This window comes from Coprinopsis cinerea, assembly GCF_000182895.1.
Source record: "Coprinopsis cinerea okayama7#130 chromosome 2 map unlocalized cont3.2, whole genome shotgun sequence".
In the NCBI taxonomy this organism is placed as follows: domain Eukaryota; kingdom Fungi; phylum Basidiomycota; class Agaricomycetes; order Agaricales; family Psathyrellaceae; genus Coprinopsis; species Coprinopsis cinerea.
This window is the reverse complement of record NW_003307543.1, coordinates 641,116-669,106: the sequence shown is the minus strand read 5'-3', so window position 1 is coordinate 669,106 and position 27,991 is coordinate 641,116. Positions and strand designations below refer to the sequence as shown.

At 50.9% G+C, this 27,991-nt stretch overlaps 10 protein-coding genes across 10 annotated transcripts; 4 read left to right on the top strand and 6 right to left on the bottom strand.

Moving 5' to 3' along the window:
* Positions 1-99: 99 nt before the first annotated feature.
* Positions 100-2,360, top strand: CC1G_12298 (glutamine synthetase; the record flags this gene model as incomplete). Its single annotated transcript, XM_001832877.2, has 14 exons — positions 100-180; positions 251-259; positions 420-481; positions 547-811; positions 859-874; positions 930-989; positions 1,044-1,142; positions 1,197-1,351; positions 1,410-1,426; positions 1,482-1,648; positions 1,703-1,713; positions 1,761-2,054; positions 2,121-2,280; positions 2,335-2,360. 14 exons carry the CDS (start codon positions 100-102, stop codon positions 2,358-2,360), a joined length of 1,422 nt encoding a protein of 473 aa, XP_001832929.2.
* A 214-nt stretch (positions 2,361-2,574) lies between these two features.
* Positions 2,575-3,162, bottom strand: CC1G_12297 (hypothetical protein; the record flags this gene model as incomplete). Its single annotated transcript, XM_001832876.1, has 1 exon — positions 2,575-3,162. The coding sequence occupies one exon, from the start codon at positions 3,160-3,162 to the stop codon at positions 2,575-2,577; it is 588 nt and encodes a 195-aa protein (XP_001832928.1).
* A 1,393-nt stretch (positions 3,163-4,555) lies between these two features.
* Positions 4,556-5,143, bottom strand: CC1G_12296 (hypothetical protein; the record flags this gene model as incomplete). The annotated part of the gene is made up of 1 exon (XM_001832875.1): positions 4,556-5,143. One exon carries the CDS (start codon positions 5,141-5,143, stop codon positions 4,556-4,558), a length of 588 nt encoding a protein of 195 aa, XP_001832927.1.
* A 1,011-nt stretch (positions 5,144-6,154) lies between these two features.
* On the bottom strand, positions 6,155-7,527 carry CC1G_12295 (hypothetical protein; the record flags this gene model as incomplete). The annotated part of the gene is made up of 6 exons (XM_001832874.2): positions 6,155-6,359; positions 6,418-6,472; positions 6,533-6,727; positions 6,795-6,965; positions 7,054-7,117; positions 7,213-7,527. 6 exons carry the CDS (start codon positions 7,525-7,527, stop codon positions 6,155-6,157), a joined length of 1,005 nt encoding a protein of 334 aa, XP_001832926.2.
* A 340-nt stretch (positions 7,528-7,867) lies between these two features.
* Positions 7,868-9,652, bottom strand: CC1G_12294 (hypothetical protein; the record flags this gene model as incomplete). The annotated part of the gene is made up of 7 exons (XM_001832873.1): positions 7,868-8,192; positions 8,286-8,518; positions 8,593-8,689; positions 8,767-8,794; positions 8,939-9,102; positions 9,162-9,305; positions 9,366-9,652. 7 exons carry the CDS (start codon positions 9,650-9,652, stop codon positions 7,868-7,870), a joined length of 1,278 nt encoding a protein of 425 aa, XP_001832925.1.
* Positions 9,653-10,001: 349 nt separating this feature from the next.
* Positions 10,002-11,197, bottom strand: CC1G_13850 (hypothetical protein; the record flags this gene model as incomplete). The annotated part of the gene is made up of 5 exons (XM_002911769.1): positions 10,002-10,081; positions 10,413-10,470; positions 10,559-10,780; positions 10,813-10,970; positions 11,008-11,197. 5 exons carry the CDS (start codon positions 11,195-11,197, stop codon positions 10,002-10,004), a joined length of 708 nt encoding a protein of 235 aa, XP_002911815.1.
* Positions 11,198-11,813: 616 nt separating this feature from the next.
* Positions 11,814-13,223, top strand: CC1G_12293 (chaperone activator; the record flags this gene model as incomplete). Its single annotated transcript, XM_001832872.2, has 7 exons — positions 11,814-12,061; positions 12,117-12,201; positions 12,255-12,305; positions 12,360-12,746; positions 12,809-13,059; positions 13,146-13,169; positions 13,211-13,223. Exons 1-7 carry the CDS (start codon positions 11,877-11,879, stop codon positions 13,221-13,223), a joined length of 996 nt encoding a protein of 331 aa, XP_001832924.2. The 5' UTR covers positions 11,814-11,876.
* Positions 13,224-14,114: 891 nt separating this feature from the next.
* On the top strand, positions 14,115-16,243 carry CC1G_12292 (septin ring protein). The gene is made up of 7 exons (XM_001832871.2): positions 14,115-14,168; positions 14,487-14,637; positions 14,944-15,072; positions 15,137-15,218; positions 15,278-15,533; positions 15,585-15,680; positions 15,733-16,243. Exons 2-7 carry the CDS (start codon positions 14,529-14,531, stop codon positions 16,000-16,002), a joined length of 942 nt encoding a protein of 313 aa, XP_001832923.1. The 5' UTR covers positions 14,115-14,168; positions 14,487-14,528; the 3' UTR covers positions 16,003-16,243.
* Positions 16,244-16,873: 630 nt separating this feature from the next.
* CC1G_12291 (phospholipid-translocating ATPase) lies at positions 16,874-22,043 on the top strand (the record flags this gene model as incomplete). Its single annotated transcript, XM_001832870.2, has 12 exons — positions 16,874-17,169; positions 17,201-18,295; positions 18,361-18,559; positions 18,621-19,542; positions 19,642-19,875; positions 19,936-20,288; positions 20,362-20,619; positions 20,677-20,741; positions 20,793-20,876; positions 20,930-21,018; positions 21,072-21,391; positions 21,450-22,043. The coding sequence occupies 12 exons, from the start codon at positions 16,874-16,876 to the stop codon at positions 22,041-22,043; spliced, it is 4,509 nt and encodes a 1,502-aa protein (XP_001832922.2).
* Positions 22,044-22,770: 727 nt separating this feature from the next.
* Positions 22,771-26,705, bottom strand: CC1G_12290 (RNA-dependent RNA polymerase; the record flags this gene model as incomplete). The annotated part of the gene is made up of 4 exons (XM_001832869.2): positions 22,771-23,700; positions 23,756-23,952; positions 24,028-25,067; positions 25,117-26,705. 4 exons carry the CDS (start codon positions 26,703-26,705, stop codon positions 22,771-22,773), a joined length of 3,756 nt encoding a protein of 1,251 aa, XP_001832921.2.
* Between the last annotated feature and the right edge of the window lie 1,286 nt (positions 26,706-27,991).

The following is a 27,991-nucleotide window of genomic DNA, read 5'->3' as shown; positions in this document are numbered from 1 at the left end:
GCTTAAACTCCACGGTCGTTTCGGCAAGCTCACGAGTACTTATAGCAACGACTAGACGTTATCTATTCTTTGTTCTTTTCTCTCTCAGCACCATCGACTATGACCAGAAACCCAACAACCAACGCACCAAGTTCACTACAAGACCTTGTCGACTTGTTGAAGGATGATGTCAAGGTCAAGGTAGCAGGTTGAACCGGTTCTTCTATTGTCAAAGTCATCGAGCGGCTGTACTGATCGACATTGATTATAGGAGTCGACGGTGAGGACATACGAATGCCTCTACCATTGCCATTGAACCAATACAATCGCAATATTCCCGTTGCGAATGGATGAAAAGTGGATGGGATACTTAGAGGGAAATTCATGGTACGTTTGCTCTGCTCTAGATCCCGGTTCAAAGCGCTAAGCACTATGTACAGTCAAAAGAGAAGTTTCTCGGCGCAGCCTCGTCAGACGGCTTCGGGTTTTGCAGTGTCGTCTTGTACGTCTGCCAACCTTCCTCAAAACGCTGGCTTATCTCCGTTCACGTAACCGTCTTCATCTTAGTGGCTGGGACATGCACGACACAGTCTACTCGCGCGAACTCTTGATTTCCACCAAAGCTAACGGATATAGAGACATCATTGCATCTATAGATATCTCGACCTTCAGAAGAATCCCATGGGAAAACAATGTCCCCTTCTTTCTGCTTTCGTTCAACGACCCAGATACAAAGAAGCCTCTTCCCGTCGATCCGCGCGGAACGTTGCAGAAGACGATGGATCAGGCGGAGAATATGGGTTTTGTACCGTATGCGGGCGTTGAGTACGAAGTGAGTGCAGTTTCTGTTTGGTTGTCTTAGCGCTTATTGGGAGACAGTACTTCAATTTCAAAGGTATGCTTATCCCAGGAGTAGCACGAAGACCGAGTGCTCACGCGAATCATTGAAGAAACTCCGGAAAGTGCGTTCGACAAGAAGTTCCATGGACTGCAGCCACTTACACCGGGCAGTAAGTGCACCAGTGACTGTTATCCTCATATTCTGCTCAACCAATATCCTCAAGTGCACGGCTATTCCCTTCTCCGAACTCAACTCAACAACAAATACTTCCATGAGCTCTTCGACCAATCTCTCGCATTTGACGTCGATATTGAGGGCCACCGTACGTGTCCGCATGCAATTTCCCTTCCCCAGGCTCATACCTCCCATTTTACAGACACCGAGACTGGACCTGGGGTTCTCGAGACCGCGTTAGCCTATACGTCCGCCCTCCGGATGGCAGACAACGCCGTCCTGTTCAAGTACCTTGCGAAGAGTGTCGGGATGATGAATGGCATCATACCAAGCTTCATGGCAAAACCTTGGGCCAACGTACGTGTCTTTAAGGCTGATCAGATGGAACAGGTAGACTAACACTGTTGATTGGTAGCTCCCAGGATGTAGCGGGTAGGCTACGGTGGATGTTAGGCTACTCGCAAGGATGCTTAAGTTCGTTCTTTAGGCATATTCATGTGTCCATGAGGGATGCAGAGGGCAAGAGAAACCTGTTTGCTGTCTCGGATGAGGAGCTCAAGACAGGTCGGACCGGTGCTGCGAACGAGGATACCAGATTCATCAGTCAAGAAGCAGAATGGTTCCTCGCTGGGATCCTCGATGGTTTAGCTGACAGTAAGAGCCTTTTATTCTCCTCTTCGGGAAACTCGCTGAACCTCCACTTTTCAGTTATGCCAACTGTAAGCCTTTCCTTTCCCTCCAAATGTCTGCCCTGACAACACTCCAGCTGGTCCCCAATATCAACGGCTACAAGCGCCTTGTTGTCGGTGACGCTTATTGGGCGCCTAACGCTGTTACATACGGCTACGACTCCCGAGCAGCCTCTGTCCGCATCATCTCCCCGCCTTCCTGCCCGCCGGCCGCAACCCGCTTCGAGATTCGCGTTCCAGGAGCGGATATGAACGCTTACTTTGCGCTGAGCGCAATCTTTAGGCTTGGTTTGAGGGGAATCGAGAAGAAGCTGCCCTTGACCATCTTGCCCATCTCCAAACATGAACCTGAGGACCGGGTGAATGGAAAGGTGCGTACCCGTTTCGTTTGTGGGCTGTATGACCTTGGTTGGCTCATGGTGACCCGCTTGATACAGATTCAGATGCTACCGCTCTCACTGGAAGCTGCGACGGCGAGGATGATGCGCCCTGAGAGTATAGCTCGCGAAATCTTTGGAGATGAATTTGTCAATCACTATGGCGGGACGAGGGAGCATGAAGTTAGGTTATGGAATGAGGCTGTGACGAACTGGGAAGGTGGGTCCATGTACTTTTTATCTACACGGTTCTGAATTGATTCGTCTGTTATAGTGGAACGATACCTGGAGCTAGCGTAAACGAGGAGCGGTGTCAAAACCTGCAAGATGCTGTACTTTGTAAGATGATTATGGCTGGTGTACTCATAGTTTACTGCGGGGTTCCTTGCGCTCTAGTACTTAGTGCTTATTTGAACTGAAATTGTCACGAAGATTAGCGTAACATATGGCAACCAGTCAGGTATGTCATTAGGTTCCTAGAACGTATAATACACGGAGACCTGCAGCCGAGCCCCTATGGCAAGTTTCGAAGTTCTACGAGGATATCTGCTTGCCAATGCTTGTTGCTGGCCACGTTCATAATCCTCCCTAGCCTCAGGTCCGTAAATTTGATACCATCATCACCGATCCTCCACTTCGGCTCGGTACAGATTTCACCTTCTTTTTGAACTGTGGAGAAAAATCTCTTGAACGCCATTGTAACTCGATTTATAAACTCAAGCCTGGTCACAGACTTTCCATCGGCCTGCTTGCACGTCAAGCTGGAAGTCCTGCCTTCGTATCCGGGCCAAAGGATGTGGAGATGCACGACGCCGTTTCCAGCGCGGTCAATGTCCTCGATTGCGGGGTCGTCTGGATTCTCGATCATCTCGGGGGGAAACTCGCCGTACATATTGAGGCATTTGAAAGGCAACCCTCTAGAGACCGTTGCGACATGTGGGAGGGGGTCCGAGGCCTGACTTTTAGCTTGGTGAGCGCCTTTTAAAGTAAAAATGGCTTGGGGAACACGAATGCATAGTGGAGTTCCTGGAGTCACGAAACCGAGGGCTCCAGAGAGAGAGCTATCGGAGGAGATCTGGGAAGGGTCGATAAGCTGGGACATATTGCTGGAGTTGGAAAGCGATGCTAGTAGGAGTGTCCAGCAATGGGCAAGAAAATCTGGGGGGAGAGGCCATTCCGTTCCTCGCCTTTATATAGTTTTTCTCGGCTATGTAGTTTTCCTGGGAAACGGGCCTCTGGCTCACAATGGTCGTCCAACAATGGACGCTTCTCTGCCACAGCGGAGTAATGCCTGGTGCGCTCTGAGGGACAATGTACATGGGCGGCTCCGTTTGAGGCGTCTCCGGAGAGCCCCTTTCAGTGACTTCCTGGAATGCTGATAATTAGTTGTTCTGTTTGTGTTCCATGCGAAAGCTAGGTTTTGCGGGCAAGTAATGCTTTTTGCAAAAGCATAACGTTCCTCGGCGACCAGATGATGTGGGATCATGAATTGGAACTCCGAGCTGACCTGGCGCTTAATAGTAAATACTAAGTACTACTTTTGGATGGTGAAGGCAGCCATTGCCATCGCAGTCCTTCAAACACGTCACAGACTCAGGAATAGTCGTTACCGACATTCACTACTGTCAAGACCTTGCCACGGTGTCACATAATTTTTACTTGGCGTGTCCGGCCAGTGAGTGGAGTATATACGAAAAGAATATGATGGGATTAGGAGATTGGAATAAACGTCGTGAAAAAGAGTGGGATCACCTTCGAAAGAGTGGGATGGTGGTGGAGGGGTGGCCTCTCTCCATTTTCAGCATCTTCAACGTCATATTATTTGGAAGAAGGCGCGCAACATACTATTCCCTTCCCCAACCCTTTTAACTACCCAACCCCAACCCCTAAACGCCCAACCCCTAAACCCAACTCTAACCACCAACCCTCACCCTAACAGCTGCGCTACGCGCAGATAACTAATCCTGACTCTAACGGCCGCCCTTCAACGGGCGGCACGGAGACTGGGCGGGATTGGCGTCACAACACGACGAAAAGAGTGGGATGACGGCTGGGATCCCACTCTTATTCCCCCATCCCACTCTTTTTGGGGCAATCACACTCTTTTCGACGCAATATCATTTTGAATCTCCAATCCCATCCTATTCTTTTCGTCATCTCCCCAGTGATTGAGTGCTAATTTATGTCGCGCTTCGATCAGACAGAAACACGGCACTGCACCACACATGCAGCGACCTACTCAGGGAATCATGTCAGATGAAAGTAGTATTGAATGAGAGGTGTCCTATTGAAGGTTGCAAGACACACTGTGGCTCAGCGTCAAGCTCATAGTTCTTACTGGGCGATTCCTTGCTCACTAACAATGGCGCTTCAACTTGGACGAAGAACATCACGAATTACGTAGCATAAAACATAATGGCATACGATCAGTAGGTATTCATAAATGCATAACACATATTGCATAATATGGCTGCGTTGCAGCCGAGGGCCTATGGTTAGTTTCTAAGTTCTACAAGGATTTCCGCTTGCCAATGCTTATTGGTGGCCACGTTCATAATCTTCCTTAGCCTCAGGTCTGTAAATTTGATACCACCCTCGCCGATCCTCCACTTTGGATCAGTACATATTTCACCTTCTTCTTGAACAGTGGCGAAAAACTTGTCTAGAATCACTATGACTCGTTTTATAAAGTCACGCCTGGTCACAGACTTTCCATTGGCCTGCTTGCATCTAAACTCGTAGGTCTTGCCTTCGTATCCGGGCCAGAGGATGTGAAAGTAGGCGAGGCCATTTCCGACACGGTCAATGTTCTCGATTGCGGGGCCGTCTGGGTTCTCGATCATCGCGCCGGGAAGCTCGAGGGGTCTAGGGAGGCACTTGAAGGGTATCCCATCTCCCCGGACCGTCGTGACAGCTGGGATGGGGTCTTTGGCTTGAGATTCAGTTCGTCGCTGCTCCTGTTGAAAGATGAAGAGACCTTGGGGAACACGGACGGATTGCTGAGTTCCTGCGGTCGCGAAGCCAAGTGCTCCGGAGAGAGTGCTGTCTGAGGAGAGCTGGGCGGGATTAATGACTCGGTACATGGTGTCGTATGGTTTCTGGAAAGGGAGAGCAGCGTTGGAGAGTCCAGTAAAAGCTACAGGAAAGCGATATTGGAGCAGATAGGTGTTTTTCACCCCCTTATATATGCGTTCAAGTTCTCGGTGTGCGCTTGGACACAGCGATTGTTTCTGCCGCAAATTGCCACAATGAACCTTTCTTTAGTCTCTGCGTCAAAGTTCAATCGTACCGGCGTACTCTCAGCTGCCATCCCCAGTAATTGGCCAACTACCGTTTGGGGTGCCATATGCAACCGGCGCCGCGGCAGTGCTTGGACCGTAGAAACAATCCTGAAGTGTGCATCTCCCATCCCAATGAAAGCGAAAATCGACAGTTGGAGGACAATGGAGCTTGAAAGTACCTGCCTTCCCATACAGTGGTGACGCTTTTTCATCAGGAATTCAGCATACTTTTGCACCTTTTGCACCTTTTGCACTCTGCGCACGGCGCTTTTGAAGTTAACACCACTCTCCTCACTTTACTAGCGAGGGTTTCTCCAAGACGAAAATAGCGGTCTGGAGGGCATGGGCGTCCAAGGATAGCACTTGCCAGTGACGTTTTGGAACACAATAGTAATTCGTAAATCCATTCGAACGTTTTGACCTTTGGTGAGATCGCTGGACATTGTCCGCCCTGGACCGGCGCTTAATTAGTCAAGGCCCGCGTACCACATTGCAACTTGTTCAATGCCCAACTTAGCTCTCTGTCACGGTGTACCGAGTAGAGAAAGCTGACATAATGTCGCTAATTCAGAGTTCATTAGCGCTTTTCTCATCGAAACCTGTTTCAATAGCCAGGGCGAGGGACTAATATATTGAGCGCAAAAGAATGTCGTCAAGAACTCTCGTGCAGGCCGGACGGAAACACGATGATTGTTATACACATATGGAAGCACTACTGACTAGGAGAGGAAAGGTGAAGGAATGTCCGATGATACTAATGTACAAGAAATGAATGGCTTCTGCATTTGACTCTCCATACGCTCGACCCACGCTTTACTTCTGCTCTCGCTTACGGATAATGGTATAATTGTCCGCCTCAGGTCCAGCAGGAACAGCCTCAATGTCTCCCGGAATCAATCCGTGTTTCAAGGGCATGTTCTCCCTCCTCATTTCACGGAGCTGGTCAATCTCATGCGAGAGGAACCCATGTCCGGCAACGGGACCGAAGTAGGACGTTCCGGCCAGAGATCCAATGATGCTATCCGAGACAATTCCAGTCAGCCCGTATTCGGTTAACAGTAATTTAAAAGACTAACCAGGTTCCGACCAGGATCGAAAGATAGAATCGGTACTGGGAGTACCATTTGGGTGCTACGAAGAGCCGGCAATCAATACTTATTTACAGCGGAAAGGTAGTGGCGAAACACTTACCCCATCCAGCCACAGTCGCTTTCGAGTCTACATACCAGAGGCCGGTGTATCCAAGCCACTGTACACAGAGAGCCTCCATGGGTTGCATTCCAAGGGTGCTCCACGCGACCACCATAGGGACCGTTCCAATCGCCAGTCTCGTGTACCCCTTATGCCCACCGTAGCCCGCCATCTCAAACCCCCAATGGAGGGCACCTACATGTCAGAAAAGATCAGCAGTCTGATTCCACACAAACTGTCTTTAGACTCAATGCGGACAGACCTAGGAACGACAACATAACGGCTCCGTAAGTGACTTGGAAGTTGAGCGCTTGGTCGAGAACAGTTGCCGCTACTCCGGGGTCGATGCCTACATCGACTCCCGAGGCGGCCAACTGGGCTTCCCTCGCCAGATAAACTGTAGTCCCCGCTGCCCCGATGTATGGTAATCCGCCTACAAATTCATCGCGGTTGCAATTAGCATATCAGGACTACGACGTCGTCGGTTGAGACGAGTCCCGACCAGCTCGGCGAACACACACCTGCTAATCCCAATACGAGGATGGGCTCAGGAACCTGAGATGCGACTTTAGTCGTAATCCCAATCTAGTAGACGCCCGTGATAGCATCCACGACGACGGTCCAACAGAAAGGTCAGCCACAACTTCGATCTCTACGGGGTGTCAACAAGCTTAACGTACGAACGAATCGCCAGAATGGTCGATAACAGAATCTCTGGTGAAATTAGCGCCCGCGATGGCCTTGGCCATATCAGAAGCTGAATTGCCTAATTCTTCTTTGATGTTGGTTGCTGCATGATCCAAGGTCTGGCTTCCGGGTCGCCATGATACTGAGCTGGCGACAGAACGGAATTGAATCAACGGAGGTTTCAGAATGGCATCGGGGGTGCTGCGTAGAGGGCGGAGAGCCGACGTCGGAGGGCGGTAGTTGGCGATCCTGAAAGGGGTGTGGCGGACGAGGCCTGTGCGGAGGATGGGTCGGAACAGCGAGCTCATGGCTGAATATCGAAGATGAAGGATGGATGAGAATGAAAAGGGGTCGCAAGAGGGCTATATACCTCGAAAACCGTGGAGAGTTTCATAGTACGTGACGTCACCCCGAAGGTCCAATAATAGTCTCCACAAATTCCATCGACTGTCGACTAATGTACAACTAGATTTACTATAGGCTAATGGGAGCGCAAGAAAAAAGCGAATTACTTCTGAAGGTATAGCATGTGTGCATATACTAGATGGGCCCAAAGGCAGCATATGGTGCTGGGTAGAAGGTCGAAAGCGATGATCGACGTTATGTCGTCATATACATGGCGAAAGGACTGATCGACGAAAACAAAGGTTAATGCGAATAGGCAAAGAAATAGCCAAAGAAGATGCGTGACAGAGATGTCGTTAGGAATCCGAATAGTGACTCGAGGATAGATCCTTTGGACTGCTCGGCCCTAACAAGCGCCCAAACCTCTTCATCCGAAACGGGACCCTTCCCGTCCTGTGCCTTGACCTTTTGCTTCTTGGTGTCCGCGTCGGAGGATTGCGGGGGCGGTGTCGGAGGTGGTGGCGGCGGTGGAGGGGCAACAGTCAACAGTTTAACCAAACGGTGCTGCTTGATTTCTTGGCCTTCATCTCCAAAATATCGACGCGTCTGGAAACTCCAGTGAAGTGACCTGGACCAAACGGGTTAATGCGTATTCAATGCGGACCCGATACGCGACACTCCGCAGGGTGCTAGGACGGGCCAGAACCTGAACAATACTCACCCAACAATCCAATCCTCTAGACCCTGAACGTATTTTGCGACCATGTCGTCGATTTCAGGTCCCCATGATGGGAGCTGTTGTTTGTTCTCGCAAAAGGTGTTGATGGTCTGTTGACAGAGGGATCCGACGTAGTCGACGGCGCTCTGGAGGGTATGGCCATGGTGTTCCATCAGAATTATGATCATGTTGTGAGTGTCGCCTTTAGATTGTTCAACGTTGTAGGAGAAGATATCCTAACGCCGTTTTCGTTAGATACCAGGTGGACGCGGCGCAGGTTAGCCAGCGGAAGGGAGGAACTACAACTCACGTTCGACCAAGTTACGAGATCATTGGTGCCTTGGTTCAACGCGGCGATAACAGGATGCTCAACCACAAAGTCAGGGAGGTCGATGCCCAGCGCATACCTAAAGTGATAACGGTAAAACGTATTAGCCACCATAGACGCTCAGGAACGGAACGCAGATGAAAAGGTTAAACCCACTCAATGAGCACCCAACAAGGCTTACAACCTGTAAACGGACAATGAAATCAATACATGTTCAGTTAATTGATTGACAGGTCAACACAGGTCAGGGCAGGGACACAAGGGTATAGTGTCAGATGGGGGTAGTATGGGTATATGATATGGATGGTAAAGCAAACGCTGAACTCACCTGAAGTATCCCGCCTGACATCGATATAGGACTCTAGATCGGGGATAACACCCTCATCACGAGCGCGTGCTTGAATATTGACAGCTTCAAAGAAAGACCCAAAAGTCTCCTTGAAACGAGCTTGCGTTCCAGGTCCGCAATCTGGAATACACCGTGACCAAAAACTGTGAATGGTAATGGAGAGTTCAGGGGCGATTCGTTCTTTGGGTTGGACAGTACGCACTCTCTGGCAAGCTTTCCAGGGTTGAGCTCTTCCGCAGCCTGGCCCTTGGTTGGTCTGTAGTCTTCCGGGAACCAAAGAGCGTTCATGACAACGTCGGCCAACACGGCCGTCTCGCGTGTCATCATGCCATCGCTAATGTTATCACTGCGTTTGAAAGTCAAAGTTAGTGAGACGCAAATCGACAAGAGAGGTGGGAGAACGTACAGATGGAAGAGATAGTTCAAAAAGTCGGCGACGACGCGTAGTCGCTCGGGGGTGGTGTAGGGGTAGCAATACCCTGTGAGCTCGCCTGCTTGGAGTCCATACATCGCCTTTCGTTCCTTCGCAGTCAAGTCGGGACAGTTGCTGTCCAACCAATGGACGGTTTGCTTGGCCACTTCATCTCCCTTGGGATGGTATCGGAGGGGGAAAGGACAGTGTGAGACGAGATCAGGGAGGATGAAGGATGCGGGGCTCTCATCAGTGGTGAGAGAAGACGAGGGCGTCGACATGGTGGGGAGGGGTAAAACTTTGACGGTACCGAAGGTTAAGAAGGGGGAGGGAACGTGTTCGAAGGGGCAATACCCTGGGACACGATGCAGAGAAGAAGCAGAGAAGAACGAGGAACGTCTCGGTCTTGGGAACGGGTCCTTTTTATTCACGAAGTGAGTGCCGGGGATATGTCCAAGAGGGTTGGTGGCTCTGGTATTGCCGGAAGAGATTGGTGGAAGTAAAATCGTGGAGATGGAAAGCGCCGCCCCATGCAGATAGATCTCGTTCTAAAACTCTTGGGATCTAGACGGGGCAAGTATGTCAGAGATATTTTCTATTCTGTTTATTTTCCCCCCTTGACTGGGAAGCTCATTTGCGGTAAAGGGGCATCATGCGAGTTCTTGGAAGGCCGACAGGGCTGTAGAGTAAACTCTGGCCAATGGAGAAAGCTGGATGACGGCATGCCAAAGGGGGCATGGCAGAGATTAGATCGATATGAGTCGCGAGAGGACAAAAGGATGTGGATATTCCCAAGGTTCCATGTTGGGACCGTGCCTCCCTCCAACGCGATGGTGGAATAGACGCCGAAGCGGTAACTAAATTGGGCCCTTCTGAAGCGTCCCGGGCCGTGAAAAAGGAAAACAGGTGGAAGGCTCATGGCCAACTCATGTTCATTGGTCTCCAAAAGTTTCTTTGAAGATTTAAGAAGAGGCACGTTTTACCCAACCGATCGCGAGAACTCTCCGAGAAGAAAAAACAGAGATATTATCCCGCACTCACACTCAACACCCAGCCCAACCAAAAGATGGTCATGAGACTTGTCGTTTGCGTATGCCCTCTATGGTGACTTGTTGCCTCCCTGATTGGGATCAAACGGAATGATGATAAGATTTGAAACACAGACTATATAATGTCGTTAAACTTACCCTTTTGAATCCGTAGGCAGATCTTGGGGAATGGAGGCGAGATCGTCCAGGGCCAGAAAAAGGTGGACAGAGATGGATATGGGTGGTTGGTGATGCAATGCATGGGCACGCGAGGCCCACATGCCCCGGATGGCCGGAATGAGTTGTGAGCTTTCCCTTGAGCGTGTCGCTACGACCCTGGCTATTGTTGTCCTGTGCATTCGTGGTCGATATCCGGTAATGCTAAGCGATGAATGAGGCGGCTAGTCATCCACTTGATATCCCGTGAACTCCATTGGAGAGGAGCCATAGGGAGCCATCACAGTGACGGAGAAATGGCAAGAAATGGGCATATTGCGTCGGGCCGTTTGCGAGTAGTATCTCCAGGGGGCGGGCGGCGCATCTAGCATTTCGCCGCCACTAATTCGTCGGGCTGGACAGAGGTCAGGGTTTATCAGCGCTCATCGCACAAGGCGTTGAGAACAAATGGTCGGACCTGTACTCATGTCCGAGGAGCACATGTGAGAACGAGGGACATGTTGTCAAAAAGTGCCACAGAGCTACGGCACCCGCCAAGATGAGATATGGTAGTAGATCTATGACGACGTAGAGGCAATAAGTCCTGGAACATGAACCTAGATCGACCTGTGCACTGCACATACCTGGCCAGCTTGTTCCGAAAGTCAATTGGACGTGTAAAATTGCCTGTTCTTATTCTGGGACGCGTCGACATGGTACTGGTGCTGGAACTTGTGATCTTCCTGCACCCAGGCGTGTTCAGGAACGAGAAGTTCTGTGGGACAGGTCTCCGTCTGTCCCCGTCCGCGTCATGAGAAACTATCGCAACAACAGTCGATTGTCCCTGGAGACATGTCGCATTGGACTCTCAGGCGTCAGGGTTATTGGGGCAACTGGGTTCCGAAAAGCGAGGGTGGGTGAAGCGGTTGTCCATGGTTCGGAATGTCGGGCAGGGTCCAGCGCCGCTTTCTTCGCCGAGTCAATGTCCAACTGTCGCCGCTGGCCCGTTGCAGCAGAACATCAAGTTTCCACTGGATCTCTTTCTTCCTATTGAAATGAATTTTCTTCGCTTTCCCCCGACCGGAATTGCATCAAGAGTGTACCGAATGACCTGAGCGTCGTGACCTGGTCGTGACATGGATTTCATGGACAAGGTGGAAGACAGAGAAATCGCTAGAATGTCGTGGAAGTGGGAAACGCCGGCAAACAAATACGGGCGGGTCGCCATCAATTTGAGCCACGATATTCTCTTTCCCCAGTCTCTGGTCACCGCCGCACCCCCCGTCTTTCAGCTCAAAAACCCACAAAGTCAGCAGCGACAATGGCTCTCCCACCATCGACCGCCAACTGGCACTGGAAGAACAAGAACGTCACTCCCTGGGCCAAGGACTGGCTGTCGACAGAACTCACCACCGTCACCGTCACTGGCGACAATGGCGAGTCGGCTTCCATTTCTGAAGTCACTTCTGTTGAAGGAGATGTCGAGTTGGGTCAGAGGAAGTCAAAGTAGGGGGAGCTTGATTCGTTGTCCTGTTCAGATTTTTCTGATGTTTTGCTGTAGACTTTTGACGATCTTTGATGTCGATGTGCGGTTGAAGTGGAAAGGCAAGACCAGCAGCGGAACGGATGTCGAGGGAACTCTGCAGGTGGGTAGATGGTGATTGTAAGATTCTGCGCAGAATCTCAATATCGTGGTTAGATTCCAGAAGTGTCGCACGAAATCCTTTGTGACAACCTCTCCGAATTCGAGGTAAGCAATTCCGTCCGTCTTCGAAGCATTCGTTCAATTCTCATTTATTTTCAGTTCAAATGGTCTCTTAGAACTGCATCGAGTCCAGAGGTCGATGCCGTTTTCAAACTCGCCAAAACCCGTCTGGCCAGCGCTCTCGAGACCAAACTGGCTGTCCTCCCCAGCACTATGATCGAGGTTCACGGCAAGGACATCTACATCTCTGGCAGCGGGGCCGCTACTCCTGCAAATGGAACCGCTACTCCCCCTGCTCCCTCGACCTCTGCTGCGGCTGCTGCCCCAGCCCGCGCCCCCGTTGCACCTGTCAAAAAGGCCGCGTCGAAACCTGCCAACACCTCCACCGTCACCGTCGAGGCTACCTTCCAAGCTGCCGCTGACGACCTCTTTAGCCTCCTCACGGATGAGAAGAGGATCCCTGCCTGGACCAGGAATGCCGCTGTGGTGCGTCAACCCATCTCCACCTTGATTTAATATATCGACTGATGTACGTTCGTATGATATAGTCGCAAGCTAAAGCAGACACGGAGTATTCCTTGTTCGGTGGTGGCGTGAAGGGCAAGTATGTGTCGTTGGCGCCGGGCAAGGAGATTGTCCAGACGTGGGCTCTGCAGTCGCCTACTTGGCCTCAGGGTCATGAGGCTACGCTGACCACCACCTTCGACCAGTCCACTGATTCCACCAAGGTTACGTTCAGCCTTGCGGGAGTTCCGACTGGTATGGAGGACGAGCTTAGGAGGAACATTGAGGGTTACTAGTAAGTTTCATTTCGCTTTTCTTTGTCCTCTTCTGAATGCTGACCACTACTCTTTCTTCCTCTTCTTCACTCCCCCCGTCTTGCAGTGTCCACGGCTTCAAATCCATCGGGTATGTAGCTTTCGTTTCTGCTGAACCTGTTTATTCTTCAGATTATGTTCGTGAGCGGCAGAAGCAGAAGCAGTCGCGGTCTGTGAAGGCCAAAGCGGAGGAGGCAGAGGAACCACCGCCGAACTTTATGATGCAAACCGCTATCATCGGCGTTCTCGTTCTCGCCGCTGCGTTTGCCATTCCCTATCTTTCTTCTTCATCTCTGCCAAGATCTTCTTAGTGGGGCCCCCTTTCGCCAACCCTTCTCGTCTCATCATATACCCATGGCCATCCACATATCTTTCCTCCAGCCACCCTCCTATCTGCTATCCCACAGTGCTTCCGGCCGCTCCGCTCCTTTCCTCTCTCTTTCTCTTTTCTGCTAAGTACATCTATGTTTATGGAATAATACTGAGATTCTTCTTTTTTGGGTTCTTTTTTTGGCGTACAGGTTGGGCTCTGAACTCTGATCTCGCCGTGGTCCGTGGACGAAGGAAACGAAGTCGCGTAAAGGTCAAGCAAGCTCTTTTTCAAACCCCCTCCTTGGTCCCCTTCCCTCCTTTGGTCTCCTGTGGTTGGTCGAGGCGAAGCGAAGTGAAGGTGCTTCTAGGTCTTTTGTTGGCGGATGTAGGAGTCGAGTTCGAGTGCTTCAAGACTTGTTGGAAGAAGAATTTAATGAGTGGTGTAGGCTAGCTCAACTGGTAGAAATACATAGCATAGAAATACAAATTGTACAACTGACTTCGCATCTTACGATATACACATACACCTTTTCAGGCTTTGTTTTTGGTTTTTGCTTTTGCCTTCGGAGCTTGTCCTGGTGTCAACTCAGAGTCAAAGTAACATGGCTGGGTCCAGGTTCGAACTCGGGTTGTAGTTAGGTTGTATGCGCCTGTTTGGAATCCATCAAATTTGTAGGAAAGTCGTTCGAATTTGCTAGCGGTTGCCTTGTCGCTGACCGGGCCCCCTTACCACCTGCAACCGTTCGTTCATTCCTTTCGTATCGACCAAGGTCGTTGTGTAAGTCCTCTATTGCTCTCTGGAGGTATTGTGGTAGATGAGCTGACTGGTTTTCTGCTGTTTTGGACTTGTCTCTTTATCCCCCTCCTCCTGTTCGCGTCGTGACGTTGCTCATTTGGACATGATTCGATTCGAATGGTGGGGACTTTTATTGCTTGGACGTTGTACAATCTCGATGGACGACCTCGATGTGAACGACGCGATGCCTTGTTGTCCACGCTGCCAAACCGCCAACTCATCGACCGACTCACCGATACTGACACCAATTGCGAACGCACCTAACGAACCGAACGATGACCGACGCGCAATACAATACAGTTTATCCTCCCGCACACAAATCCATCGTCTGCCAACCCAACAATGACTGAAGAAATCCGCGCCCAATCTTATGTCGGTTTCGACTCTATTACCCAGCAGATTGAGCATAAGCTCTTGAAGCGGGGTTTCCAGTTTAATGTCATTCTTGTTGGTGGGTGACTGCGTTTTTTTCCTTCTTTCTGCTTTTGGGGTTTTGTTGTGGAGTTTGATTTTTCGGTTTCTGGTGTGGTTTGGATTTCGAATGGGAGTTGGGGTCTGCTTTTGGGTAGGAAACGAGGCGGCGGGGAAATGATGCGACACACGCGAGGGGAGGGTGGGTGACACGTCGGAATGGTGACACTGGAGAAGCGGCGTGCTAGCGTCTCGTTGCTGGCTTCTAACTTCTTTTTCCCGTTCTCTTCGAATTCTCGTGAACGAATCGTGTGCTAACGTTCACACAATCTGCTCATTTGTACAGGTCAAACGGGTTTGGGCAAATCCACGCTCATCAACACCATCTTCGCGTCGCACTTGATTGATTCGAAGGGTCGCTTCACTGCGGATGAGCCTGTGAGACAGACGACGGAGATTCAGGCTGTTTCTCATGGTGCGTTTTCTTTGGTTTTCGCCAAGTGGGGTGGATAGGTGCTTATGGCTTTGTGGATGTGCAGTCATCGTGGAGAATGGTGTCAAGCTTCGCCTGAACATTGTTGACACCCCTGGCTTTGCTGACCAGGTTAACAACGAGGGATGGTGCGTTCTTCCTTGCGTGGATTCTTTGATTGGCGGGGCTGACGTACGACTTTTTCTAGCTGGGATCCTATCATCAAGTACATCAAGGATCAACACAGCGCTTACTTGCGCAAGGAGTTGACTGCTATGCGAGACCGCTACATCCAGGACACCCGCATCCACTGCTGCTTGTACTTCATCAGCCCCACTGGTCACAGTCTCCGACCCATCGATGTTATTGTGATGAAGAAGCTCAGCGAGGTCGTCAATGTTGTTCCTGTCATTGCCAAGGCTGATAGCTTGACGTTGGAGGAGAGGGAGCGATTCAAGAGCAAGGTGCGTTGTTTGGGTATTTGGGGACGAGCGTGGAACTGATGGGAAGTGTAGATCCGTGAAGAGCTCATTTACAACAACATTCGTCTGTATCCCTTCGATACCGATGAGGATGAAGAGGAGGAGATTCAATTGAACGAGTCTATTCGGGTACGTCGCGCGGTTCTAATTTTAGGGCCGGGTGTGCTAACAACCCCTTTAGGAGGTGGTTCCATTCGCCATCGTCGGCTCGGAGAACAACGTCATTATCGATGGCAAGGCTGTTCGTGGCCGCAAGACTCGATGGGGTGTTGTCAACGTTGAGGACCCCAACCACTGCGAATTCGTTCACCTGCGCAACTTCCTCACCCGCACCCACTTGCAAGATCTCATTGAGACGACCGCTCAGATCCACTATGAGGCGTTCCGCTCGAAACAGCTTTTGGCTCTCAAGGAGGGTGTTAACCAGCAACGACCTGCTGCTCCTCAGTAAATGTGATATCCTACCGCCACGTACCTATCATCATCTTGTAATCCTCCCGATGACGTCTCCTTGATACCCTACCCACTAGTGCATTTTTACTCGACTCCCTCGACCTATTTCTTTACCACCTTTTTTCGGATTCTTTCGCTCCTTAGTATTTGTCTTGAGTACTCCATCTCGCTCGTTTAGTATTCCCTCGGAACTCTTGTTTTTTCTTTCTTGGTATATGAGCTAATAGTACAGATTCCTGCTAGACGTGCCACTTTTTCAGATGGGAGTCAGTGTTGTGTGAATGGTCGGTTCTGGTGTTGGGAAATTCGGGACCGGGAAAAGGACGGGCGCTTCTTGGCAATAAACATGCTGACGTGAAAGGCAAGACAGTGTTTCTCGAGTTTGGGGCTATTGAAGGGGATTAGTTCCTCGGAGGTGTATTCCGTACTTCTGAATGAGTATAGCAACAGATTAGTTAGAAGAGGGGAGGAGTGAGGTTGTGACAAGTGTTTTGATATTTGGTGATGTCAGAGGAGATTTGTCATGAGTGTGCTAGACTCGGTCAGCGCTCTTGAGCTTGTCCCACTACCACCGCGTTCTCCCTCCGCCCGCCGGCTAGTCCGTTTCCCCCTCCTCCTCCTCCTTCCCCCCCATTTCTTGGTTTCTCTACTAAACCACACCAACGACGAGAAATCAACACGACCCCACCACGAAGCGGACGAAACTAAAAAGTCGACGGAACGGGGTTCGACTTGAAGCCGGGGAGACGCAACACCAACGGCCTGCACATTCGCAAACCTTTTTTTCCTACCTCCCGTTTCTGGGGGACGAGGCCGCGCGCTTCCTCTTCTTTTAAAAAGTTTCTTTTTTGGAAGAACGAAGCGATATAATGAAGCGTGCTAGGAAGGTCGCGGAGTGGTACGACAAATGGGCAGCGTGGAAGGTGGAAGATTTGTTCTCCAAGAAGCGCGAACCTGGGCCTCGGAGGACTGTCTTCATCAACGAAAACCTACCCGACTCGTATCGAGATTCGAAGGGAAGAGTCAAGAAAGACCACATTTATGCGACGAACCAGGTTATTACTTCAAAATACACAATCCTCACCTTCATTCCCAGAAACTTGCTGGAGCAGTTTAGAAGGATTGCAAATATGTACGGTCCCCCCACCTTCGTTTCGCGTGTGGAGTAAAAGTCTAACCTTTTCAATCTTTTTTAGATTCTTCCTGTTCATCGCTGTTCTGCAGTTCTTCTCGAGGTTTCGGACGATCTCGCCTGGGCTTGTTATTCTGCCGCTTCTCATTGTGTTGTCAATAACGGCGGCCAAGGATGGATACGAGGACATCAAGCGACACCAGTCTGATAGACAGGTTAATCATACCCTCGTGCGGGTCTTGTGTGGTGGAGGATGGATCAATCCGAACGTCATGGAGAAGAAGGCCAAGACGTTTGTTCGCGGGCTCGTCCCTAGCAGGATGCGGAAACGAGGTAGCAAGGTCAAGAACGTCAATCCCAAGGGCGAGGAACTGGCCGGCGTCACCTCCAACGACCCAGCCCCGGAAACCCCGGGTGTAGAATTCGATGACCCAGAAGAAACCACAACCCACTCGTCTCATCATCTTCCCCACGTCTTCCATCACGGCACAAACAAAGAAGACACCGACCGCCCTCATTGGAGGAAGAACGCATGGGAGGACCTCGCGGTGGGTGACTTTGTCAAGATTATGGACAATGAGAGTCTCCCCGCCGATATTCTCATTTGCTCCACCTCTGAAGACGAGAACGTCGCCTTTGTCGAGACCAAGAATTTGGACGGCGAGACGAACCTCAAGTCGCGCAATGCGGTCCCTGCTCTTACGCATATCCGATCCGCAGCCGACTGTGCGTCACCTCATAACAGCTTTAGGGTGGACTGCGACCGCCCGGACGTCAACATGTACAGGCTCAATGCGGCTGTGAGGGTCGGTCAGGATATGTTCCCCGTGGACATGCAAAACGTTTTACTGCGGGGCACCGTTCTTCGTAACACCAAGTGGGTTATTGGTGTCGTTATTTATACTGGGGAGGACACGAGGATTGTGATGAACGCCGGCGGGACACCGAGTAAACGGAGTAAAGTGGAGAGGCAGATGAACCCACAAGTGTTTATCAACCTTTTGGTTTTGGCGGTTATGGCTATCGTCTGTGGTGTGGTCGATTCGATCCTCCAGCATCGATACCTTGGTTCCGAAGCGCCCTGGCTGTACGATGCAGATCGACCTGGCGACAATCCTTCAGTCAACGGTGTCATCACGTTCTTCTTCGCGCTCATCACGTACGTCCTTCTCTCTGTGGACTCGCCTTTGGAATACAGCGCTCACGCTCTTGTTCCATCATCAGCTTCCAGAACATCGTCCCTATCTCGCTGTACATCTCGATCGAGTTTGTGAGGACGTGTCAAGCCGCGTTTATCTACTTTGATAAGCAGATCTTTTATGAGAAGACGGAACAACCGACGATTGCGAGGAGTTGGAATTTGTCGGATGATTTGGGTCAAGTGGAGTATATCTTCTCGGATAAGACTGGTACCTTGACGCAGGTTTGTCCGCGTCGCTCTGTCGAAGAGATTTTCCCGCTCAATCTATGCTCCCTCCCTTTAGAATGCGATGGTGTTCCAAAAATGTTCGATTGGCGGGAAAGTTTACAATGGAGATCCCTCTCCCGAAGACGAGCTTCCAGCTGACGATCTCAAAGCCGCCTCGGCTATCAAGGAGTTGCCAGACATCGCCATCCCAAAGAAACTTGCCGGGCTCAGCACCGAGAAGGAACTCAAGATACTCAGCTCGACCCATGTTCAACTCACCGACTCGGGATCAGCAGGGACTTCATCTGTCAAGCGCGACAGCAAACTAGCCGGAGCGGAGAACGTTCCTCATCCGTTGGAGGCTACGGCTCTCAAAGCTCGTGTTCACTTTCACGACGCTGAGCTTGCGCAGGATCTTCGTGATGCTGTTTCGGCGGAACCTGGGACGCCTGGTGCCAGTCATGCTCGAACGCTTAACGGGTTCTTCTCCGTTTTGTCGCTGTGCCATACGGTCCTTGCCAATGTTGATCCGACGACGGGGACTATCGAGTACAAATCCCAGAGTCCGGATGAGGCTGCCCTCGTTCAGGCTGCTGCGGATATGGGATTCGTGTTCCGAGGGAGGGAGCGGGAGGTTTTATTGTTGCAGACGCCGTTTTCGACATTGACGGCTGAGACGCAGTCGCCTAGGAGTTCTTCGAGTTCGAAGGAGAAGCAGAGTATCTCGAGTGAACCGCGTATGGAGGGTCTGGAGCGCTACGAGCTTCTTAATATCCTCGAGTTCACTAGTGCTCGCAAGCGTATGAGCGTCATCGTGCGGAAGCTGGATAGCGACGATTCGAGGCTGTTTCTGCTGTGTAAAGGGGCGGATAACGTTATTTTCGAGCGGTTGAAGCCTGGGTATGCGGAGGATTTGAAGGAGGAGACGGAGAAGCATCTGGACGAGTTTGCTGCGCAGGGTCTGAGAACGTTGACGTTGGCTTATAAGGTCATTCCTGGTACGTCTTTTATCCCTTCTTCCCTCTTCCCATCCCCCTTTTTCTTTTACCTCGTTCCGGGTTGAGCTGTTGAGCTGATGTAAAACGATGGTGATGTAGAGGACGTGTATCAATCATGGAGCGAGCGGTATCACGAAGCTACTGTTTCCTTGGACGATCGCGAAGAGAAGGTTGAGCGCGTGTCGGACGAGATTGAGCATGACCTTCGGTTGCTTGGTGCGACGGCCATTGAGGACCGGTTGCAGGACGGTGTTCCTGAGACTATTGCGGACCTTAAGGAAGCTGGTATCAAGATTTGGGTGGCGACTGGAGATAAACTTGAGACTGCTATCGGTGAGTTGTTTTTGTTACCTTTTGGGAATTGCATTGCTGATTGGGTTGGGTTGTGTTTAGCGATTGGTCATAGTACGAACCTCATTGGTCGAGACTCGAACATTATCGTCATTCGAGGTGGGAATGAGGGACGACCGGTGTATGACCAGATCATGTATGCGATTGAAGAGTTCTTCCCCGGGAGTGGGATCGTCGATGAGCAGGGCAAGGTTCGGGATATCGATGATGCGCCGGCCAAGTCGCCCAAATCGGCCAGGAGGAACTCGCTCTTCAGTAACCCGCCGCAGAGTCCTGGTGCGGGTGGTGGTCCGCTGAGAAGGTTCGACACTGGTATCTCGTCTATTGTGGGTGCTGGGAATGGTGAAAGGCCGGGAGGATTCGTGCTCGTCATTGACGGCGGTGCATTGTCTGTTGTGCGTATCATTTATACCCTTCCTTCATCATCGATGATGGACAAGTTACTCATGGAATATACTTTTGGGATAGGCCCTCTCGGATGCTGAACACAAGAACATTCTACTCCAACTAGCTATGCTTTGTGAAGGTGTTATTTGTTGTCGAGTATCGCCGTTGCAGAAAGCTTTGATTGTGAGGCTTGTGAAGGATGGGATTGGGGCTATGACTTTGGCTATTGGGGATGGTGCGAATGATGTTAGTATGATTCAGGCTGCGGATGTGGGAGTTGGGATTTCGGGAGAAGAGGGGTTGCAAGCTGTGAATTCGTCGGATTATGCGATTGCGCAGGTGAGTTGTTGGGTTTTTGTTCTCGTGGGGGAGCGGCTGACCATGGTTTTTTAACAGTTCCGGTTCTTGAAACGCTTGCTCCTTGTTCATGGCCATTGGTCTTACTATCGTAATGGCAACATGTGTGTTGTGTTTCTCATTTGACTCGGACAGATCACTGATAGGTTATCTAGGATTCTCAATTTCTTCTACAAAAACATTGTGTGTATTGGTGTCCTGTGGTGGTTCCAGATCTACTCTGGGTGGAGTTCCAACTAGTGAGCTTTCCGTGTCCGATTGAGCCTATTCAAATGCTGATGGTAATCGACAGCGTTTTGGAGTATACATACCTACTCTTCTGGAACTCGTTCTGGACGATTGCGCCTGTCATCGCCATTGGCTTGTTCGATCGCCTAGCTGGTTCGTATTGCCCTGTCCCCTGCCTCGTGGATATACAGCTCACACTTCCTTAGACGACGACCTCCTCATGCAGTTCCCCGAACTCTACCGATTTGGACGTGAAGGCCGATGGTTTGGATTCGGCTTGTTCACAGTCTTCATGTTGGACGGTGTCATGCAATCTGCTATCATCTTCTTCCTAATCCTCTACGCCTATGTTCTGGTGTCAAGTCGGAAGGACGGGTGGGACGTTACGCAGTACGAGTTCTCGACGACGATGGCGTTCTCTGCTGTCTTCACTGCCAACTTTTTCAATGGTCTCAATACCAATACCTGGACTGCTTGGGTGTTCTTTGCTGTGTTCTTTGGAGACGCCTTTATCTGGATCTACACTGTAAGCTCGTCTCGTGTTGATTGTGGTGCTGGTCCAAAGACTGACGTGGTGTGTATAGGCTATCTATAACTCGATTTCCCCTGGCTGGTTCGTCACCCCGGTGTGGGGCAACAACAACCTGCTTTTCGAGTCTGCCTACTATTGGCTGTGTCTCCCACTTACCATCCTCCTCTGCCTCCTCCCTCGATACATCTACAAGGCGTATAGGGCAGGATACCACCCCGACGACATCGACCACCTTCGGTACGCTCGCAAATTCCATCCCGACATCGACTTGCGACACGAACTCTCCGATGAAAAGGGTGAAGGCGTGGCGCTTGGTGCACTCCGCCGATCAACCTCTATGCACTCCCGAACAACAGCGCGAACTGAGAGTATCGCGTCCATGCCTCGACCTTCGATGGACTACCGCTCGTCAAGTCGGACGGATATGTCTACAGGTGTTACCTCGCATCACCGCGGTTTCGATTTCTCGATGGAGGAGGGCGGTGTAGCCATCCAAAGAATGCAAACGAACCTTTCAGAACGGCGGCAGAGTAGGCCTTCGCTTGCGCCTGTGCCGGAGTCTCCGCAGAAACGAAAGATGCTCACGTTACCGCGAAGTTTGCTTCGTCGGAAGGGATCCAACGCCCAGGATGCATCGCAATCATGATTTTACACCTTTTTTCTCTCTATTCCTTTCTTATTCATAATTTTTCCATCGGAATCGGTGCAGCTTTTTTCGGTTGTCGTTCTCGGTTCTGTTTGCTGTTCTGACTTGCAAAGTGATATCGTGCTCTATGCTGTTGCTGTTCCGGCTATTGATCTTCTTCATTCATCATGCCCACGTTATGATCTGCATTTCTTTCTGCCCTTTCTCTTTTCTCCTTCGGAAGCAACCACCCTTTTTTTGGTTTACTTTGGCCTAGGTTTTCTTAGAACATTACTACGCACTGCATTTGCATGGAAGCTTCTAGTATCCCAGCAGAGATCTGCTTTCGTTCTGCGCTCTCGTCGCCCACCTCAACTCACCTCACCTCTTTCCCTCGTCCTTTTCGTCCAATATATGTATTATTTAGTAGCAGTAGATAGTTTGTATCCAACACCGCGACATACACATAGGTACACCAACCACTTCGACAACACAACTTCCCCCCCCCCCCCTCGACAACCACACCGTAGTATTCCCGTCGTTCCTTTTTGGTTTTGGTGCTCTTCTTCTTTTTTTGCAGCTACTGTGATCATCTAGGAATTCGCCCGCTCCTTGTTGGCTGTTCATTATTGTGTTATTTATTACATCCCATAACGACTCGGTTACGTTCTACTGTACGGTTTTGTGATTAATCAATGGATTTGGTCTCTTCAGGGTATGGCGTGGTTTGGGTATCGACGAGGACTACCTAGTTGAGATGCCTCCGATGCGCTCCAAATTCCTCCTCCATGTTTCTTTCTTCAATCCGCTTCATTGCGTCAAACACTGCGCCCAGTGTAACCCACCCAAAGCTCTGGGCTCCAAACTGAGTACCACGCTCGAGAGACAGCTGCCAAGCGTTCCAAGCTCGCTGTAAATATACCTCCAAACTCGAGGTATCCGGACCTTCCAGAACTTCTCGTGTCCCTCGCACCAACAGGTCAGTTTTTTCTCGCAGCTTGGACATCAACTCTTTTCGCCTCTTGGGTTGCGACGTTTTCTGACTGATGGTGCCAATGAGGGCTTCCGCCTCTGTTAGTGAAGCGTCGCGGCCGGTGGAGAGGGTGTGGCTGAAGCAAATGGCCTCGAGCTCCGTGGTGAACCGGGAAAGAATGCCTTTGATCTCTTCCATGCTGTGATACTCCTCCACCAACATTTCCTCGTCCAAGTAGTTTTCCACTTCCTCTGCGATGATGTTGAAGTAGCGATCTTGGTTTAGCATCGGCTCGTCTTCTTGGGCCCCTGTCCTTCCTCGTCTACGTCTCCTGCGCCTATGTTGCTCGTATGCCCCGTCGACTGTGCCCTTTTCGACCGGGAGTTCGATGCGCCGGAAGAGTTTTCCAAGAGCGGTGGAGCTAACATAGTATTTCTCAGACAACGCTTGGGCATCCAGCGTTTCCGGGGCATTCCAATCCGGCTTCAGCTTGTGCTTCAACCTTGGGATTTTCTTGAAGTCTACAGGGGTTCCGGATTTTGGATAGTCCACTGCAGCGCTGTGGAGGTCGGCGAGGAGCATGCAGTCAGAATCGAAAATCCCGGTCGAATCTGGGTCACCGTTTGCTGTGGGATAGGTGGCGAGGTACGCGTGGCGGCTCTGGTCTGCAATGATGCGCCAGTTAATAGAGACCATACCAAGAACCTATGGATCCGCGAGGTTAGTGGACGGGCTGGCAGAATGCACGAACGGAACGTACGTCAGAGAGAATGTATTCCAAGACGAATTCTGCAACATCACGCATCGTACTCTTCTCTTCAAGATATCTCTTTTCCGCGGGAGCGTATTGCGACGGTTCGGGGATTCGGGTTGGCCTGAATCCCTGAAGGGCGGGATCGGACAAAGGAAGAAGGTTATAGGTGTCGCCATCCAAATCCCCGCCACCAAGACAAGATGCTAAAGGCCGATCGTCTAGTTCATTCAATATTCAGTATCGAGTATGGTTGTGATTTTGGGTATTCAAGATCTCACCTAAGACATTGAACACGACAGTGTTGGCCAGAGGTTCGCGCTCAAACGGCGAGCCTGGAGGAGGGGGACCAATAGCGCGGGTAATCCGCACGTCGCCGGGGTGGATGCACGGGGAACGAGAGATGAGGATGTCGCCCTCGAGATAGAAACCCTTCTCGTTTGTGGGCTTGACGTATGCAAAGATCTCTCCCGGTTGGAGGAATCTGTGGACGTCTGCTACACCCACCAACGTCCAGGCTCCAGGGATGGGAATACGAGCATGGTTCTTGAGATCTCGAAGGACGTGGTTAATCGCGAACTCCATGGCCTTTGAGTAGAACTTGTCTGGATTCAGGTGTCGAATACCCAGCCTGTCGAGGCTGTTCATGACCGATGACAATCTGAACGATGACCCTAAGCCGTAAGAATCCAGCATGGAGGCGGCCCGCCTGAGTGACGAAGCTGCCTGCCTAGTTTCGCGAACAGCACGGTCTTGGAAGTGTTCGAAGGTACTGTAAGGAACGCCGAGGCCCTCTAGGATCATGATGAGCGGGCGGTTGAGGTAGTAAGGAGTGGGGCGGTCAAAGGCCCGCGCGATCTCGATGTATTTGCGAGTGGGTGCTTCGAACTTGACCATGGAAGGCCGGAGACAAATCTTGTGCCCGGTTAGGGTGTAATCCACCGACAGCATTCCTTTGGCACCGCCAATCCGTACTTGGTCTGCAGCAGGGGCAGGTCCTTTCCTCTTGGGGAGAGCCTTCCAGATGGCCCTGGATGCCATCGGGGACATGGTTCCTACACCATCGGTGTGTGTCCACTTGTGGCCTCCCGAGGTAACCTCGATATCGTCAATGACCGTTATTTCCAGGTCTTGGACCTCGATGGTACAGAGATCTGTTGCCGTAAACGCTTGCGAGATTCTGGCTGCGTATCTTGCTGGACAGTGCATCAACCTGGGCTCGAAGTCCAGCCCATCGAAGGTGCCTAAACTTTGAATTATCGAATCGGCCGTCACCGTCACCCTATGCCCATTCTCGATGACATCGAAAGGTTTGACAAACCTGAGGACATGTTTAGGCTGGCGCGAGGTGTTAACGAGTAAGCACTTACCAGACAGAATGTTCCTTCAAAGCCGACATGGAATAGGCCAGGAATTCGAATCTTCTACCGGCGATTTCAAGGCCGTTGAGGAGGATGTCTCCAAAGCGAGCCCTTACAAAGGCTTTATGGTCGACCTGGCGGTCAGACGACCTGTATTGAAGTCTCCCCTCGTCGGCAAAAGTGACTCGAAGGAAGGAGGAGTGATGCTGTGGATCGTATGCGCGGATGACCCTGTTGGACTGCTCTGGGTATGGGCCCTCGAGGAAAATCGCCGTTGGGGTGACTGTAACATGAAGGGATTGGTAATTGCTCCCATCTGTGGCTTCTAGCGACGGCGAGCCATACGTTTTTGCAAAGCCGTCTTCGGTTTCATTGAAGCAACGCCTGACGGCGTTGTCGGGATCATCGTCGTACTGATCTCCGCCGTGAATGTACAATGCTTTGAGATTGTTGCCAAAGGCTTTCAGGAAAGTCGCCGTGTACTCGCTGCCCTTCGACCTCGTAAGTCGGTGAATATCGGGAATAATCTCCAGCATCTCCTTGATATCGATGGACCGATCGCCGACGATTGCCTCCACCTGGTAGGCGACGTCCCATTCCAGGCTGCGAATGTGTTCCTGGAGGAGGTCCATGCGCATCTGGGAGAATAAACCACGACGGTCGATGGGGTATTCATAATCATCCGCACGCCGGGCGTTGGCAAGCTTGCGGAGGTGCTCGAATTGATCGAGGCCACCTCGGTCGCGAAACACGAGACGGAGGACCAATGAAGCAAAAGGCGCAACACGTTTGTGACCCTCTATCGGTAAAAACGAGAGCTGCTGTCGGGGGATAGGGGGTGAATTTGAATTGGTGATCTCCAGAGCCTTGAGAAATGCGGCGAGCCAATCTAGCGACTCGGACGACCCCGCGAGTTGCGAGGACCCATCCCTTGGAATCCTTTGGTATGTCGGCGGGTCGTTGAGGAAAATGACCAAGGCATACTCTTGCTCGAGGTAGGAATGGGCGGACATATAGTCAATGGACGGTGCTCGGAATGCGATGACATACGTGTCTCCATCACCTCCAATGAAGGCGACGCAATATCGACGATTCTCTTCATCAAAACTGAGGGTGCACTTGCGGGGTCTGTCCTCAGCTTCGATGGAAAGAATGCCATCACGGCAATCCCAACCAAACTGGATGGCATTGATTGGAACCTGTGAGGATTCCAGTTCCGCTGCCCTCTTTTCCTCTTTCTCCACCTGCCGCGGATCCCTATACGGCATCAGTCGAATGGTCGCCAAGGCATCTGGGCGGGGTGTATCCTTCCGACTTTTGTTGAACATAACTCTTCTCCCGTCCAGTTCAACTGCTTTGGCGCCTCCAGGGCCATATAATTGAAGAAACCGTGCCCCGATTTCCATTGTCGGGAGCGTCAGGAAGCCTGTACCCGAGTGAAGCCTCATAAAGCGCTTGTCTGGGAGGAGGTGGACATGGAAGTTGTATATCGGCGCAGAAGGGGCCAGGAAGTCGGGGCCATGCAGAACATAAGCCAAGCTGAGAATGATTCGAGTGCGATCGAAGTTGAAGTTGAGGCCCTTCATATGGATCTCCATGTTGTCTCCCAGTGTGGTGCTGGAGGGCAAGCAAGAAGTCGTAGGGCCACAGTCTGCAATCGATCGCCTTTAAATGGCCACGGAACGATCAGATTGGCGCCCAGAATGGGCGATAAGAACGTGGTCATGGGGTCAGGCTTCCAGAAGCAGAGAAAGCTGTAAGCAGAGTCCGACGACTCAAGCTTTGAACTCGGCCACGTGGTCAGTACGTTAATTACAGACATGATACCCATTCCGGAGGTATTCATATTCAAGAGCGGCGATTGCTGTACGGAAGTTTGGACATTGACCGATTCGGCGGTGATGGACAGGTCCTGGCCTGGTGTGGTGGGGCAAGAAACGGGAGGGGGCTGACGGCAGACGCCGCAACAACGGATTGTCAATCCGCGACTGTTTGGTTTGATCCTTCAGGCCAAACAGTGGTGATCACACTGGCTCGTCAGATCCTCCACCACCACCCATCGTGGCGAGGGTTGGAAAACGATGTACAAGACGACGCTTCAGAGAGACTGCGCATAGAAATTTCTCTTTCGACTGTGCAAAGCGCTCGGCAACGTGCGCTTTAGCCAGCTAAACGCTCATCAGGGCCGGATCAGGGCGGAGTTGTTTGGTGATCACACGTCCGTGTCACCGAATTCGAGATGCTGACCCCTCGGGCCCTATGAAGGGCAGCACCGGACAAAAATCAAATTGATCTTAAGTTGCCAAAATATCCTTAAGTGTCCGAAATCTTCAGGCCTGACAATGGAATTGATCTTCTGTGTCCCAAATATCTTAATACTTCGGATTAATCTGAACTTCTCAAATTGATCTTAACTCACCAGAATCTTTAAGTCGCCAGAATCCTCAGGCCTGTGTGATGATCCTCAAAGAGCTTCGAATTGATCTAAACTTGTTAAATTGATCTTAACTCACCAGAATCTTTTAAGTTGCCAGAATCCTCAGGCCTGAGTGAAGATCTCATAGACGTTTGCACATACAATCCGAACAAACTGTTCCGAGCCAGAAAACTTAAAAAAAAGTCTCGCAGTGGGAGTCTAGAGTCTAGAGTCTCGTAAATGTGTATAAGCCACGTGAACTGCATTCTCAATGACATCTTCACCCCGGGCCGCTGCCAAGAGCCGCCAACCGGGGTTTTCAGTCCCGTGATGCGGCAGGTCGCGGGTTCGATTCAGACGATGTCTGTTATTTTTTAAATTATTGTTAAGGGGGATTTGTACTCCCCTTTCTGTATTAGGTGTTTATCTCCCTATGAAAATGTAAACATTTATCCCTTCGACAAATCT